The following is a 17,548-nucleotide window of genomic DNA, read 5'->3' on the forward strand; positions in this document are numbered from 1 at the left end:
AGAGAGAGAATGAGAGAGGGAGAGAACGAGAGAGAGAGAGAGAGAGAGAGAGAGACAGAGAGAGAGAGAGAACGAGAAAGAGAGACAGAGAGAGAGAGAGAATAGAGAGAACTCTCTCTACTAGCAGCAGTGAATCTCTTCTTATTCTCATGTTGTTTTGAATCATTCAGCTACTTTACATCAGTTACCTACCTACCATTCAGTTACCTACCTACCATTCTTCCTACCATTCAGTTACCTACCTACCATTCTTCCTACCATTCAGTTACCTACCTACCATTCTTCCTACCATTCAGTTACCTACCTACCATTCTTCCTACCATTCAGTTCCCTACCTACCATTCTTCCTATCATTCAGTTACCTACCTACCATTCAGTTACCTACCTACCATTCAGTTACCTATCTATCATTCAGTTACCTACCTACCATTCTTCCTATCATTCAGTTACCTACCTACCATTCAGTTACCTACCTACCATTCAGTTACCTACCTATCATTCAGTTACCTATCTATCATTCAGTTACCTACCTACCATTCAGTTACCTATCTATCATTCAGTTACCTACCTACCATTCAGTTACCTACCTACCATTCAGTTACCTACCTATCATTCAGTTACCTACCTATCATTCAGTTACCTACCTACCATTCAGTTACCTATCTATCATTCAGTTACCTACCTATCATTCAGTTGCCTACCTATCATTCAGTTACCTACCTACCATTCAGTTACCTATCTATCATTCAGTTACCTACCTACCATTCTTCCTACCATTCAGTTACCTACCTACCATTCTTCCTACCATTCAGTTCCCTACCTACCATTCTTCCTACCATTCAGTTACCTACCTACCATTCTTCCTATCATTCAGTTACCTACCTACCATTCAGTTACCTACCTACCATTCAGTTACCTATCTATCATTCAGTTACCTACCTACCATTCTTCCTATCATTCAGTTACCTACCTACCATTCAGTTACCTACCTACCATTCAGTTACCTACCTATCATTCAGTTACCTATCTATCATTCAGTTACCTACCTACCATTCAGTTACCTACCTATCATTCAGTTACCTACCTACCATTCAGTTACCTACCTACCATTCAGTTACCTACCTACCATTCAGTTACCTACCTACCATTCAGTTACCTACCTATCATTCAGTTACCTACCTACCATTCAGTTACCTACCTACCATTCAGTTACCTACCTACCATTCAGTTACCTACCTACCATTCAGTTACCTATCTATCATTCAGTTACCTAACCACCATTCAGTTACCTATCTATCATTCAGTTACCTACCTATCATTCAGTTACCTACCTACCATTCAGTTACCTACCTACCCATCCTTTTATTTGTACCGATCATATTGTAGTCTATATATAAGTAAATCGTATATTTTTGTTCAGTACTGTTACATTTTTTGATTTGTATATATTGTGGATTAGTATTGTATAATGGAGGAATTTCTTACTAAGAAAACCGGTTACAAATAGGACATACTTATCCTATCCCATACCTGTCAATCATCCTTATCAATAGCCTAACAAATACTTATCCTATCCCATACCTGTCAATAATCCTTATCAATAGCCTAACAAATACTTATACTATCCCAGACCTGTCAATAATCCTTATCAATAGCCTAACAAATAGGACCATTCCCTACACATGTGAGGATGAGTCCCTACATATGAGAAGCCTTCACATCTGGTCTGACGGGGTCCTCTATGTTGACTATGCAGACAGAAGTCAGTTCACTGACACACACACACACACACACACACACACACACACACACACACACACACACACACACACACACACACACACACACACACACACACACACACACACACACACACACACACACACACACACACACACACACACACTCTCTCTCTCTCCACCCTACCTACCTCTGGCCTGACGGGGTCCTCTATGCCGACCACGCAGACGGCCGTCAGCTCATTGAGGATGTCGTTCTCGTTGTCCCAGAGCGGTTCTGGGTCGCCAGGGAAGTCACGGAACGCCACGCAGATGGTCCGCAGCCCGTCACACGCCATCGGCTCGATCACCTTCTTCACCATCTCGTCCTTATCCCTGGGACGAAACACCCGCGGCTCACCTTCCTGGTTCAGGATCTTAGTGCACCTGGGACGGGACAGAGGGGCAAAGGATAGAGGTCAGAGGTTAAGAGGTTAAGAGGTAAAAGCCTTGGTAGTCTCATTCTGAGTTGTAGTACCACTATACCAAAGCCTGGCGAGCAGGGCTAAAGCCTTGAGGAGATCAGAGATGAACATCATAAATCACCAATCAATCAATCAATCAATCTCCCAAAATCAAGGTGTAGTTCCTTAGGCCCTCTGAGAAAGATCCGAGAGAATCTTATCTAAGATCTCTACAAGTGACTAGGAGGTAGAAGCTAGGGGTTTTCTTTCCTTTCTGGATTGGGTGCTGGAAACTGAAGTTGTAACCAAGATCCATCATGGACTCTATGGTATCAGACCTAGCTGTAAACCACTCACTTCTTGAGGACGATCTCGGAGGCTCCCTTGCTGTACATCCTGAAGGAGCCGTCTGGTAGTTTGATGACCGTGGACATGGACTTCCTGACCGAGTTGAAGGTGTACACCTGGTAGAATTAGAATTCAGAATTCTTAATTAGAATTCAGAATTCTTAATTAGAATTCAGAATTAGAATAACCAGAATTCAAAATATAACAACTTTATCGTCCATACAATGGGGAAATGTGTCTATGGCTTCGTTACACAATGATAAAGGTGTAGACCTTGTAGAGTTTCTCCTCTGGGATCTGGTTGCGGACGGGCTGGTAGTCTCTCTTCAGGTCCAGCACCAGGCCCAGCAGGCCACACTCTGTCTTGTTGCCCACCTGTATGGGCAGACCACCCTCCTTGGTGGCAGGCTGGGGAGATGGAGAGACAGTCATAGGTTAGATTAGAGCTTTGAGTTCTGCCTTTTCCAACAGCTCCAGATACACAGCACACATTGAGAGGCACAGGGTAGGCAGCAGTGTCCCTCAATGGAGAGACCTTGCTCAAGGGACGGTACCTGGCATCAGAGACCAGCAGCGTTCCAGCTGCCAGTTCAGTTTCATTCCCATTTTTTGCGTTGCCATTGCCTGGGTCTTGAACCAGCAACGTTCCCGGCTGCTGGTCCGCCGCTCTACACTTCAAGCTACTGAGAAGTCAAACGTTTCGTTTTTGTTGCTATCAGAACGTTTTGTTTTTGTTGCTATCAGTGAAATCAATGCTATTATAAGAAAGGCAAGAGCCGGAAGGACAGGTACACATGAAGGTGTTAAGAAAGGAAAGGAAGGACAGGTACACATGAAGGTGTTAGGAAAGGAAAGGAAGGACAGGTACACATGAAGGTGTTAAGAAAGGAAAGGAAGGACAGGTACACATGAAGGTGTTAAGAAAGGAAAGGAAGGACAGGTACACATGAAGGTGTTAAGAAAGGAAAAGAAGGACAGGTACACATGAAGGTGTTAGGAAAGGAAAGGAAGGACAGGTACACATGAAGGTGTTAAGAAAGGAAAGGAAGGACAGGTACACATGAAGGTGTTAAGAAAGGAAAGGAAGGACAGGTACACATGAAGGTGTTAGGAAAGGAAAGGAAGGACAGGTACACATTAAGGTGTTAGGAAAGGAAGGACAGGTACACATTAAGGTGTTAGGAAAGGAAGGAAGGACAGGTACACATTAAGGTGTTAGGAAAGGAAGGACAGGTACACATGAAGGTGTTAGGAAAGGAAAGGACAGGTACACATTAAGGTGTTAGGAAAGGAAGGACAGGTACACATTAAGGTGTTAGGAAAGGAAGGACAGGTACACATTAAGGTGCAGTGTATAAAGTCAGAACATCTGCTGTCTCAGCCACTGCCTGTCACCAAGGGAGTACCCCAAGGTTCAATCCTAGGCCCCCCGCTCTTCTCAATTTACATCATCAACATAGCTCAGGCAGTAGGAAGCTCTCTCATCAATTTATATGCAGATGATACAGTCTTATACTCAGCTGGCCCCTCCCCGGATTTTGTGTTAAATGCTCTACAACAAAGCTTTCTTAGTGTTCAACAAGCTTTCTCTGCCGTTAACCTTGTTCTGAACAGCTCCAAAACAAAGGTCATGTGGTTTGGTAAGAAGAATGCCCCTCTCCCCACAGGTGTGATTACTACCTCTGAGGGTTTAGAGCTTGAGGTGGTCACCTCATACAAGTACTTGGGAGTACGGCTAGACGGTACACTGTCCTTCTCTCAGCACATATCAAAGCTGCAGGCTGAAGTTAAATTTAGACTTAGTTTCCTCTATTGTAATCGCTCCTCTTTCACCCCAGCTGCCAAACTAACCCTGATTCAGATGACCATCCTACCCATGCTAGATTACAGAGACATAATTTATAGATCGGCAGGTAAGGGTGCTCTCGAGCAGCTAGATGTTCTTTACCATTCGGCCATCAGATTTTCCACCAATGCTCCTTATAGGACACATCACTGAACTCTATACTCTTCTGTAAACTGGTCATCTCTGTATACCCATCGCAAGACCTACTGTTTGATGCTTATTTATAAAACCCTCTTAGGGCTCACTCCCTCCTGTCTGAGATATCTACTGCAGCCCTCATCCTCCACATTCAACACCCGGTCTGCCAGTCACATTCTGTTAGAGGTCCCGAAAGCACACACATCAATGGCTCGCTCGTCTTTTCAGTTCGCTGCAGCTAGCGACTGGAACGGGCTGCAACAAACACTCAAACTGGACAGTTTTATCTCAATCTCTACATTCAAAGACTCAATCATGGACACTCTTACTGACAGTTGTGGCTGCTTTGCGTGATGTATTGTTGTCTCTACCTTCTTGCCCTTTGTGCTGTTGTCTGTGCTCAATAATGTTTGTACCATGTTTTGTGCTGCTGCCATGTTGTGTTTCTACCATGTTGTTGTCATGTTGTGTTGCTACCACGCTGTGTTGTCATGTGTTGCTGCCTTGCTATGTTGTTGTCTTTAGGTCTCTCTTTATGTAGTGTTGTGTTGTCTCTCATGTTGTGATTTGTGTTTTGTCCTATATTTATATTTTCTTTATTTTATATGTTTTAATCCCAAGCCCCCGTCCCCACAGGAGGACTTTTGTCTTTTGGTAGGACGTCACTGTAAATAAGAATTTGTTCTTAACTGACTTTCTTAGTTAAATAAAGGTTACATTTAAAAAAATAAATAATAATAATTAAAAAGGTGTTAGGAAAGGAAGGACTGTGTCACCTGATGTGCAATGTTTTGCTTGTTGTTACCACATCCAGTACAACACATCACTAGTACGTATACTGTGGGTATACGGTTGATATCCAGTGGGTATACGGTTGATATCCAGTGGGTATACGGTTGATATCCAGTGGGTATACGGTTGATATCCAGTGGGTATACGGTTGATATGCAGCGGGTATACGGTTGATATCCAGTGGGTATACGGTTGATATCCAGCGAGTATACGGTTGATATGCAGCGGGTATACGGTTGATATCCAGCGGGTATACGGTTCATATCCAGCGGGTATACGGTTGATATCCAGTGGGTATACGGTTGATATACTGTGGGTATACGGTTGATATCCAGTGGGTATACGGTTGATATACTGTGGGTATACGGTTGATATCCAGTGGGTATACGGTTGATATACTGTGGGTATACAGTTGATATCCAGTGGGTATACGGTTGATATCCAGTGGGTATACAGTTGATATCCAGCGGGTATACGGTTGATATCCAGTGGGTATACGGTTGATATCCAGTGGGTATACGGTTGATATGCAGTGGGTATACGGTTGATATCCAGTGGGTATACGGTTGATATCCAGTGGGTATACGGTTGATATGCAGTGGGTATACGGTTGATATCCAGTGGGTATACGGTTGATATCCAGTGGGTATACGGTTGATATCCAGTGGGTATACGGTTGATATCCAGTGGGTATACGGTTGATATCCAGTGGGTATACGGTTGATATCCAGTGGGTATACGGTTGATATCCAGCGGGTATACGGTTGATATCCAGCGGGTATACGGTTGATATCCAGCGGGTATACGGTTGATATCCAGCGGGTACACGGTTGATATCCAGTGGGTATACGGTTGATATGCAGTGGGTATACGGTTGATATACTGTGGGTATACGGTTGATATCCAGTGGGTATACGGTTGATATCCAGTGGGTATACGGTTGATATCCAGTGGGTATACGGTTGATATCCAGTGGGTATACGGTTGATATCCAGTGGGTAAACGGTTGATATCCAGCGGGTATACGGTTGATATCCAGCGGGTATACGGTTGATATCCAGCGGGTATACGGTTGATATCCAGCGGGTATACGGTTGATATCCAGCGGGTATACGGTTGATATCCAGTGGGTATACGGTTGATATCCAGTGGGTATACGGTTGATATCCAGTGGGTATACGGTTGATATCCAGTGAATGAACACTTACAGTATCAGTATGAATATATCTACATGCAGAGACATGGACAGAGTGGAATGCTGTATAGTTCAGTGATTTAGTGTACAGAGAGTCAGAGATGGTTTGATGCTGTATAGTTCAGTGATTTAGTGTACAGAGAGTCAGAGATGGCTTGATGCTGTATAGTTCAGTGATTTAGTGTACAGAGTCAGAGATGGCTTGATGCTGTATAGTTCAGTGATTTAGAGTACAGAGAGTCAGAGATGGTTTGATGCTGTATAGTTCAGTGATTTAGTGTACAGAGAGTCAGAGATGGTTTTGATGCTGTATAGCTCAGTGATTTAGTGTACAGAGAGTCAGAGATGGTTTGATGCTGTATAGTTCAGTGATTTAGTGTACAGAGAGTCAGAGATGGTTTGATGCTGTATAGTTCAGTGATTTAGTGTACAGAGAGTCAGAGTGGAATGCTGTATAGTTCAGTGATTTAGAGTACAGAGAGTCAGAGATGGTTTGATGCTGTCTGCAGCATAGAGTGTATAGTATTTTAGTCTCTATGAGCCAGATGGCCGGTTTGTGCGGGCCCACAGACCTTTTCAGGTGGTGTGAGTGTTTGATCATTATTGACCTGAACCAGAAGGAGGAGGAGGGTGACCAGGGTGGGAGGGATCGGCGATAGTCTTTCCTGCTTCCTTGCCCCTGGAGTCGTGTAAGGACCACGGTGGAGGGCAGGCAGGTGGCAGCCGATGAACCTCTCCGCAGACCGGAGACAATGTGTTGCAGTTTGCCCTCGCAGACCCAAACCAGACGGTAATGGAGGAAGTGAGAATGGACTCAAACGATCAGGATTGACTGGGAGATGTAGTTTTTTTCAGCTGCCTCACGTAGTACGTCGTCTGGTGAGCCTTCTGCGTGACCGCTGGGATGTAGTCCTCCCGCTAGAGGCTGGGATGTAGTCCTCCCTCTAGAGGCTGGGATGTTGTCCTCCCACTAGAGGCTGGGATGTTGTCCTCCCGCTAGAGGCTGGGATGTTGTCCTCCCTCTAGAGGCTGGGATGTAGTCCTCCCTCTAGAGGCTGGGATGTTGTCCTCCCGCTAGAGGCTGGGATGTAGTCCTCCCACTAGAGGCTGGGATGTTGTCCTCCCTCTAGAGGCTGGGATGTAGTCTTCCCACTAGAGGCTGGGATGTTGTCCTCCCGCTAGAGGCTGGGATGTTGTCCTCCCTCTAGAGGCTGGGATGTTGTCCTCCCTCTAGAGGCTGGGATGTTGTCCTCCCGCTAGAGGCTGGGATGTTGTCCTCCCGCTAGAGGCTGGGATGTTGTCTTCCCGCTAGAGGCTGGGATGTTGTCCTCCCTCTAGAGGCTGGGATGTTGTCCTCCCACTAGAGGCTGGGATGTTGTCCTCCCACTAGAGGCTGGGATGTTGTCCTCCCACTAGAGGATGGGATGTTGTCCTCCCTCTAGAGGCTGGGATGTTGTCCTCCCACTAGAGGCTGGGATGTTGTCCTCCCTCTAGAGGCTGGGATGTTGTCCTCCCACTAGAGGCTGGGGTGTTGTCCTCCCACTAGAGGCTGGGATGTTGTCCTCCCTCTAGAGGCTGGGATGTTGTCCTCCCACTAGAGGCTAGGATGTTGTCCTCCCTCTAGAGGCTAGGATGTTGTCCTCCCTCTAGAGGCTGGGATGTAGTCCTCCCACTAGAGGCTGGGATGTTGTCCTCCCACTAGAGGCTGGGATGTTGTCCTCCCTCTAGAGGCTGGGATGTTGTCCTCCCACTAGAGGCTGGGATGTTGTCCTCCGACTAGAGGCTGGGATGTTGTCCTCCCACTAGAGGATGGGATGTTGTCTTCCCACTAGAGGATGGGATGTTGGTTTCCCACTAGAGGCTGGGATGTTGTACTCCCACTAGAGGCTGGGATGTTGTCCTCCCTCTAGAGGCTGGGATGTTGTCCTCCCACTAGAAGATGGGATGTTGTCTTCCCACTAGAGGCTGGGATGTTGTCTTCCCACTAGAGGCTGGGATGTTGTCCTCCCACTAGAGGCTGGGATGTTGTCCTCCCACTAGAGGATGGGATGTTGTCTTCCCACTAGAGGCTGGGATGTTGTCTTCCCACTAGAGGCTGGGATGTTGTCCTCCCACTAGAGGCTGGGATGTTGTCTTCCCTCTAGAGGCTGGGATGTTGTCCTCCCACTAGAGGATGGGATGTTGTCCTCCCACTAGAGGCTGGGATGTAGTCCTCCCACTAGAGGCTGGGATGTTGTCCTCCCACTAGAGGCTGGGATGTTGTCCTCCCTCTAGAGGATGGGATGTTGTCCTCCCACTAGAGGCTGGGATGTTGTCTTCCCGCTAGAGGCTGGGATGTTGTCTTCCCACTAGAGGCTGGGATGTTGTCCTCCCGCTATAGGCTGGGATGTTGTCCTCCCACTAGAGGCTGGGATGTTGTTCTCCGACTAGAGGCTGGGATGTTGTCTTCCCACTAGAGGCTGGGGTGTTGTCCTCCCACTAGAGGCTGGGATGTTGTCCTCCCTCTAGAGGCTGGGATGTTGTCCTCCCACTAGAAGATGGGATGTTGTCTTCCCACTAGAGGCTGGGATGTAGTCCTCCCACTAGAGGCTGGGATGTTGTCCTCCCACTAGAGGATGGGATGTTGTCCTCCCACTAGAGGCTGGGATGTTGTCCTCCCTCTAGAGGCTGGGATGTTGTCCTCCCACTAGAGGATGGGATGTTGTCCTCCCACTAGAGGCTGGGATGTTGTCTTCCCACTAGAGGCTGGGATGTTGTCTTCCCACTAGAGGCTGGGATGTTGTCCTCCCGCTAGAGGCTGGGATGTTGTCCTCCCTCTAGAGGATGGGATGTAGTCCTCCCACTAGAGGCTGGGATGTTGTCTTCCCACTAGAGGCTGGGATGTAGTCCTCCCACTAGAGGCTGGGATGTTGTCCTCCCACTAGAGGCTGGGATGTTGTCCTCCCACTAGAGGCTGGGATGTTGTCCTCCCTCTAGAGGCTGGGATGTTGTCCTCCCACTAGAGGCTGGGATGTTGTCCTCCCACTAGAGGCTGGGATGTTGTCCTCCGACTAGAGGCTGGGATGTTGTCCTCCGACTAGAGGCTGGGATGTTGTCCTCCGACGAGAGGCTGGGATGTTGTCCTCCCGCTAGAGGCTGGGATGTTGTCCTCCCTCTAGAGGCTGGGATGTTGTCCTCCCACTAGAGGATGGGATGTTGTCTTCCCACTAGAGGCTGGGATGTAGTCCTCCCACTAGAGGCTGGGATGTTGTCCTCCCACTAGAGGATGGGATGTTGTCCTCCCACTAGAGGCTGGGATGTTGTCCTCCCTCTAGAGGCTGGGATGTTGTCCTCCCACTAGAGGATGGGATGTTGTCTTCCCACTAGAGGCTGGGATGTTGTCCTCCCTCTAGAGGCTGGGATGTTGTCCTCCCACTAGAGGCTGGGATGTTGTCTTCCCGCTAGAGGCTGGGATGTTGTCTTCCCACTAGAGGCTGGGATGTTGTCCTCCCGCTAGAGGCTGGGATGTTGTCCTCCCGCTAGAGGCTGGGATGTTGTCCTCCCACTAGAGGCTGGGATGTTGTCCTCCCACTAGAGGCTGGGATGTTGTCCTCCCTCTAGAGGATGGGATGTTGTCTTCCCGCTAGAGGCTGGGATGTTGTCTTCCCGCTAGAGGCTGGGATGTTGTCCTCCCACTAGAGGTTGTGGGAAACGATGGTCCCCAGGAAGTTGAATGATTCAGCCGTGCTAACAGCTGAGCCATCCATCTGGAGGGGGGAGAGATGGTGAAGGGGGAGAGATGGTGAAGGGGGGAGAGATGGTGAGGGGGGAGAGATGGTGAGGGGGAGAGATGGTGAAGGGGGAGAGATGGTGAGGGGGGAGAGATGGTGAGGGGGGCGAGATGGTGAGGGGGGGAGAGATGGTGAGGGGGAGAGATGGTGAGGGGGGAGAGATGGTGAGGGGAGGGGGGGGTTGTTTTCTGAAGTCCACCACCATTTCCACGGTTTTGTCTGTGTTGAGTTCCAGGTTATTGCGACTGCACCAGGGTACTAGCCGGTCGACCTCTCCAACCGACCAGAGTGGTGGGTCATCTGAAAACTGGAGTAATGTGACACAATGTGTTGTTGGAGGTACAGTCATTGGTGTAGAGGTGAGAGCAAACATCCCTGCTGGTGCTGAGGGATACATTTGCCATCAAAAATTATTTGTAATTATGATTCACCCCCCCCAGCAGAATCTAGTTGATGATCCCTGCTTAATGGTGTATAGTTAAACTAAGTTTGGCAGGTAGTCTAGTGGGTAGAGGGGAGGCAGGTAGTCTAGTGGTTAGAGGAGGCAGGTAGTCTAGTGGTTAGAGGGGAGGCAGGTAGTCTAGTGGTTAGAGGGGAGGCAGGTAGTCTAGTGGTTAGAGGGGGGGCAGGTAGTCTAGTGGTTAGAGGGGAGGCAGGTAGCCTAGTGGTTAGAGGGGAGGCAGGTAGTCTAGTGGTTAGAGGGGAGGCAGGTAGCCTAGTGGTTAGAGGGGAGGCAGGTAGCCTAGTGGTTAGAGGGGAGGCAGGTAGTCTAGTGGTTAGAGGGGAGGCAGGTAGTCTAGTGGTTAGAGGGGAGGCAGGTAGTCTAGTGGTTAGAGGGGAGGCAGGTAGTCTAGTGGTTAGAGGGGTGGCAGGTAGTCTAGTGGTTAGAGGGGAGGCAGGTAGCCTAGTGGTTAGAGGGGTGGCAGGTAGTCTAGTGGTTAGAGGGGAGGCAGGTAGTCTAGTGGTTAGAGGGGAGGCAGGTAGTCTAGTGGTTAGAGGGGAGGCAGGTAGTCTAGTGGTTAGAGGGGCGGCAGGTAGTCTAGTGGTTAGAGGAGGCAGGTAGCCTAGTGGTTAGAGGGGAGGCAGGTAGCCTAGTGGTTAGAGGGGAGGCAGGTAGCCTAGTGGTTAGAGGGGAGGCAGGTAGTCTAGTGGTTAGAGGGGGAGGCAGGTAGTCTAGTGGTTAGAGGGGAGGCAGGTAGTCTAGTGGTTAGAGGGGAGGCAGGTAGTCTAGTGGTTAGAGGGGTGGCAGGTAGTCTAGTGGTTAGAGGGGAGGCAGGTAGCCTAGTGGTTAGAGGGGAGGCAGGTAGCCTAGTGGTTAGAGGGGAGGCAGGTAGTCTAGTGGTTAGAGGGGAGGCAGGTAGTCTAGTGGTTAGAGGGGGGAAGGGGTAGCCTAGTGGTTAGAGGGGAGGCAGGTAGCCTAGTGGTTAGAGGGGAGGCAGGTAGCCTAGTGGTTAGAGGAGGGGCAGGTAGTCTAGTGGTTAGAGGGGAGGCAGGTAGTCTAGTGGTTAGAGGGGGGAGGCAGGTAGTCTAGTGGTTAGAGGGGAGGCAGGTAGACTAGTGGTTAGAGGGGAGGCAGGTAGCCTAGTGGTTAGAGGAGGCAGGTAGTCTAGTGGTTAGAGGGGAGGCAGGTAGTCTAGTGGTTACAGGGGAGGCAGGTAGCCTAGTGGTTAGAGGGGTGGCAGGTAGCCTAGTGGTTAGAGGGGAGGCAGGTAGCCTAGTGGTTAGAGGGGAGGCAGGTACTCTAGTGGTTAGAGGGGAGGCAGGTAGTCTAGTGGTTAGAGGGGAGGCAGGTAGTCTAGTGGTTAGAGGGGTGGCAGGTAGTCTAGTGGTTAGAGGGGAGGCAGGTAGTCTAGTGGTTAGAGGGGCGGCAGGTAGTCTAGTGGTTAGAGGGGAGGCAGGTAGTCTAGTGGTTAGAGGGGGGAGGCGGGTAGTCTAGTGGTTAGAGGGGAGGCAGGTAGTCTAGTGGTTAGAGGGGAGGCAGGTAGCCTAGTGGTTAGAGGGGAGGCAGGTAGTCTAGTGGTTAGAGGGGAGGCAGGTAGTCTAGTGGTTAGAGGGGTGGCAGGTAGTCTAGTGGTTAGAGGGGAGGCAGGTAGTCTAGTGGTTAGAGGGGAGGCAGGTAGCCTAGTGGTTAGAGGGGCGGCAGGTAGCCTAGTGGTTAGAGGGGTGGCAGGTAGCCTAGTGGTTAGAGGGGAGGCAGGTAGCCTAGTGGTTAGAGGGGAGGCAGGTAGTCTAGTGGTTAGAGGGGGGAGGCAGGTAGTCTAGTGGTTAGAGGGGGGAGGCAGGTAGTCTAGTGGTTAGAGGGGAGGCAGGTAGTCTAGTGGTTAGAGGGGAGGCAGGTAGTCTAGTGGTTAGAGGGGAGGCAGGTAGCCTAGTGGTTAGAGGGGGGAGGCAGGTAGTCTAGTGGTTAGAGGGGAGGCAGGTAGTCTAGTGGTTAGAGGGGAGGCAGGTAGCCTAGTGGTTAGAGGGGAGGCAGGTAGTCTAGTGGTTAGAGGGGAGGCAGGTAGTCTAGTGGTTAGAGGGGAGGCAGGTAGTCTAGTGGGTAGAGCGTTTGGCCAGTAACCAAAAAGTTGGTGGATCGAATCCCCGAGCTGACAAGGTAAAAATCTGTCGTTCTGTCCCCTGAACAAGGCAGTTAACCCACTGTTCCTAGGCCGTCATTGTAAAGAAGAACTGGTTCTTAACTGACTTGCCTAGTTAAAGTTCAGTCCTTTTGGGGGTGCCTGTTGTAGTGTGTCAGGGGAACTCAAACCTAGTGACAGAGGCCATTCCACCGTACACTACATTGTGATAGTAATAGTAACTATTTATGGCATACGGTTGAAGTGCAAGTTCAGTCCTTGGCTGACCCCTACCCAGACTTTTTACTCTACCGCAGGAGGAGCGGAGCTAGAATTGGTGTGGAGAAGAGAGGAGCTGGCCAGAGCTGGTCTGGGTGTGTCGGGGTAACAGCTGCCCTCTCTCTGGTCTCTCCATGGTCGCTGGAGCGTTGCTAAGGCGTCCTACGGCTAGCAACATATGTCGAGGGGGGAGCTGGCACACTCTATTTCCTCTTAGACCTGGGTGGTGGAAGGTGGGTTTCTCACAGCTACATCTGCTCTTCTCTCTACCCCTCTTGCCTCTCCTGGGTGTTTCTCTCTCCTCTCTACCCCTCTTCCCTCTCCTGGGTGTCTCTCTCTCCTCTCTACCCCTCTTCCCTCTCCTGGGTGTCTCTCTCTCCTCTCTACCCCTCTTACCTCTCCTAGGTGCCACTCTCTCCTCTCTACCCCTCTTCCCTCTCCTAGGTGTCTCTCTCTCCTCTCTACCCCTCTTCCCTCTCCTAGGCGCCACTCTCTCCTCTAATCCCTTCCTTTCTCCTCTCTACTTTCTCTTCTGTATCTGCTTTCTAGTCTCTACCATTCCTCCCTCTCCATAGACACCACTCTCTCCTCTCTCTCCCTCTCCTGTACTCCCTTCTCTCTCATCTCTCCCTCTGTTGGGGAATCTAGGGACAGAGGACAGACTGGGAGACTGTGATGCTAGCTGTAGTACTGTACTGCAGTAAAACCAGGATGGCCAGGGATACGGACAGGGGTCAGACTGGGAAATCACGAGGTGATAGGACAGGGGACAGACTGGGAGACCATGAGGTTATAGGACAGGGGTCAGACTGGGGGACTATGAGATGATAGGACAGGGGACAGACTGGGGGACCATGAGGTGATAGGACAGGGGTCAGACTGGGAGACTATGAGGTGATAGGACAGGGGACAGACTGGGGGACTATGAGGTGATAGGACAGGGTACAGACTGGGGGACTAGGAGGTTATAGGACAGGACAGACTGGGGGACCATGAGGTGATAGGACAGGGGACAGACTGGGGGACTAGGAGGTTATAGGACAGGGGACAGACTGGGGGACTATGAGGTGATAGGACAGGGGACAGACTGGAGGACTAGGAGGTTATAGGACAGGGGGCAGACTGGGGGACCATGAGGTGATAGGACAGGGAACAGACTGGGGGACTAGGAGGTTATAGAACAGGGGACAGACTGGGGGACCATGAGGTGATAGGACAGGGGACAGACTGGGGGACTATGAGGTGATAGGACAGGGAAAAGGAGGGAGGACAGGGACTAGGGGGAGAAGAGAGGAAGGACAAGGGATGGGGAGAAGAGAGGGGGACAGGGGATGGGGGAGAAGAGAGGGAGGACAGGGGGAGAAGATAGGGAACACAGGGGGGAAGAGAGGGAGGACAGGGGGAGAAGATAGGGAGGACAGGGGAGAAGGAGAGGGAGGACAGGGAGAGAAGAGAGGGAGGACAGGGGGAGAAAGAGCGGGAGGACAGGGGGGAGAAGAGCGGGAGGACAGGGAAGAAAGAGAGGGAGGACAGGGGGGAGAAGAGAGGGAGGACAGGGGGGAGAAGAGCGGGAGGACAGGGGGAGAAGAGAGGGATGACGGGGGGAGAAGAGCGGGAGGACAGGGGGGAGAAGAGAATGAGGACGGGGGGAGAAGAGCGGGAGGACAGAGGGGAGAAGAGAATGAGGACAGGGGGGAGAAGAGCGGGAGGACAGAGGGGAGAAGAGAATGAGGACAGGGGGGAGAAGAGCGGGAGGACAGAGGGGAGAAGAGAGGGAGAACAGGGGGAGAAGAGCGGGAGGACAGGGGGGAGAAGAGAGGGAGAACAGGGGGAGAAGAGAGGAAGGACAGGGGAGAAAGAGCGGGAACAAGGGGGGAAAAGAGAATGAGGACAGGGGGGAGAAGAGAGGGAGGACAGGGGGAGAACGAGAGGGGGGACAGGGGGAGAAGAGCGGGAGGACAGGGGAGAAGGAGACTAATGTAGTGAGTAACGACTAGACCAGCTTGTGACCCAAGATCTTATAACAGATAGGCTACAGAGCCAGAAAGTATTCATACCTCCTAACTTATTCCACATTTTGTTGTGCTACAACCTGAATTCAAAATGGATGAAGAAAAATGTCACCCATCTACACACAATACCCCATAATGACAACGTGAAAACATGTTTTTCAACATTTTTGCTAATTCATTGAAAATGAAATAAAGGAAAATATAATTTATGTAAGTATTCACACCACGGAGTCAATACATGTTAAAATCACCTTTGGCAGCGATTACAGCTGAGAGTCTTTCTGGGTACGTCTCTTAGATCTTTCCACACCTGGATTGTGCAACATTTGCCCATTAATCTTTACAAAAGAGGGATTTTTAATGTCTGCTTTAAAAATATATATATAATTCTACCCTAGAAGGATATTGATCTCATCCTGTCAGTAGAGGATGCCTGGTGGTTCTTTAAAAGTAATTTCCTCACCATCTTAAATAAACATGCCCCTTTCAAAAAATGTAGAACTAAGAACAGATATAGCCCTTGGTTCACTCCAGACCTGACTGACCTTGACCAGCACAAAAACATCCTGTGGCGGACTGCACTAGCATCGAATAGTCCCCGTGATATGCAACTTTTCAGGGAAGTCAAGAACCAATACACGCAGTCAGTCAGGACACTAAAGGCTAGCTTTTTCAAACAGAAATTTGCATCCTGTAGCTCTAACTCCAAAAAGTTTTGGGACACTGTAAAGTCCATGGAGAATAAGAGCAACTCCTCCCAGCTGCCCACTGCACTGATGCTAGGTAACACTGTCACCATCGATAAATCCACGATAATCGACAATTTCAATGAGCATCTCTCTACAGCTGGCCATGCTTTCCTCCTGGCTACTCCAACCCCGGCCAACAGCTCCACACCCCCGCAGCTACTTGCCCAAGCCTCCCCAGCTTCTCCTTCACCCAAATCCAGATAGCAGATGTTCTGAAAGAGCTGCAAAACCTGGACCCGTACAAATCAGCTGGGCTAGACAATCTGGACCCTCTCTTTCTAAAATTACCCGTCGCCATTGTTGCAACCCGTATTACCAGTCTGTTCAACCTCTCTTTTGTATCGTCCGAGATCCCTAAAGATTGGAAAGCTGGGTCATCCCCCTCTTCAAAGGGGTTGACACTCTAGACCCAAACTGTTCTAGACCTATATCCATCCTGCCCTGCCTTTCTAAAGTCTTCGAAAGCCAAGTTAATAAACAGATCACTGACCATTTCGAATCCCACCGTACCTTCTCCGCTGTGCAAACCAGTTTCTGAGCTGGTCACGGGTGCACCTCAGCCACGCTCAAGGTACTAAACGATATCATAACCGTCATCGATAAAAGAGAGTACTGTGCAGCCGTCTTCTTCGACCTGGCCAAGGCTTTCGACTCTGTCAATCACCACATTCTTATCGGCAGACTCAACAGCCTTGGTTTCTCAAATGACTGCCTCGCCTGGTTCACCAACTGCTTCTCAGACAGAGTTCAGTGTGTAAAATCAGAGGGCCTGTTGTCCAGACCTCTGGCAGTCTCTATGGGGGTACCACAGGGTTCAATTCTCGGGCCGACTCTTTTCTCTGTATATATCAACGATGTCGCTCTTGCTGCGGGTGATTCCGTGATCCACCTCTACGCAGATGACACCATTCTGTATACATCTGGCCCTTCTTTGGACACTGTGTTAACTAACCTCCAAACGAGCTTCAATGCCATACAACACTCCTTCCGTGGCCTCCAACTGCTCTTAAACGCTAGTAAAACCAAATGCATGCCTTTCAACCGTTTGCTGCCCGCACCTGCCCGCCCGACTAGCATCACTACTCTGGACGGTTCTGACTTAGAATATGTGGACAACTACTGTAAACTCTCCTTCCAGACTCATATTAAACATCTCCAATCCAAAATTAAATCTAGAATCAGTTTCCTATTTCGCAACAAAGCCTCCTTCACTCATGCCGCCAAACATACCCTCGTAAAACTGACTATCCAACCGATCCTCGACTACGGCGACGTTAATTACAAATCAGCTTCCAATACTCTACTCAGCAAACTGGATGCAGTCTATCACAGTGTCATCCGTTTTGTCACCAAAGCGCCTTATACCACCCACCACTGTGACCTGTATGCTCTAGTCGACTGGCCCTTGCTACATATTTGTCGCCAGACCCACTGGCTCCAGGTCATCTATAAGTCTATGCTAGGTAAAGCCCCGCCTTATCTCAGCTCACTGGTCACCATAGCAACACCCACCCGTAGCACGCACTCCAGCAGGTATATCCCGCCTTTCCTTCCAGTTCTCTGCTGCCAATGACTGGAACGAATTGCAAAAATCGCTGAAGCTGGAGACTTATATTTCCCTCACTAACTTTAAACATCAGCTATCTGAGCAGCTAACCGATCGCTGCAGCTGTACATCT

General features: G+C 49.7%; 1 protein-coding gene across 10 annotated transcripts in view; it reads right to left on the bottom strand.

The window, feature by feature from the left end:
- atp2b2 (ATPase plasma membrane Ca2+ transporting 2) overlaps positions 1–17,548 on the bottom strand; it is a 212,181-nt gene that overhangs the window by 38,001 nt on the left and 156,632 nt on the right. For all 10 annotated transcript variants that reach the window (XM_045705378.1, XM_045705371.1, XM_045705370.1 and 7 more), the window contains 3 exons: positions 2,804–2,938; positions 2,540–2,646; positions 1,931–2,165 (listed from right to left, as the gene is read on the bottom strand). In XM_045705378.1, the coding sequence (XP_045561334.1) occupies positions 1,931–2,165; positions 2,540–2,646; positions 2,804–2,938 (477 nt within the window). The remainder of the gene's footprint in view (positions 1–1,930; positions 2,166–2,539; positions 2,647–2,803; positions 2,939–17,548) is intronic.

The sequence above is a fragment of the Salmo salar genome, chromosome ssa22 (assembly GCF_905237065.1).
Source record: "Salmo salar chromosome ssa22, Ssal_v3.1, whole genome shotgun sequence".
Lineage (NCBI taxonomy): Eukaryota > Metazoa > Chordata > Actinopteri > Salmoniformes > Salmonidae > Salmo > Salmo salar.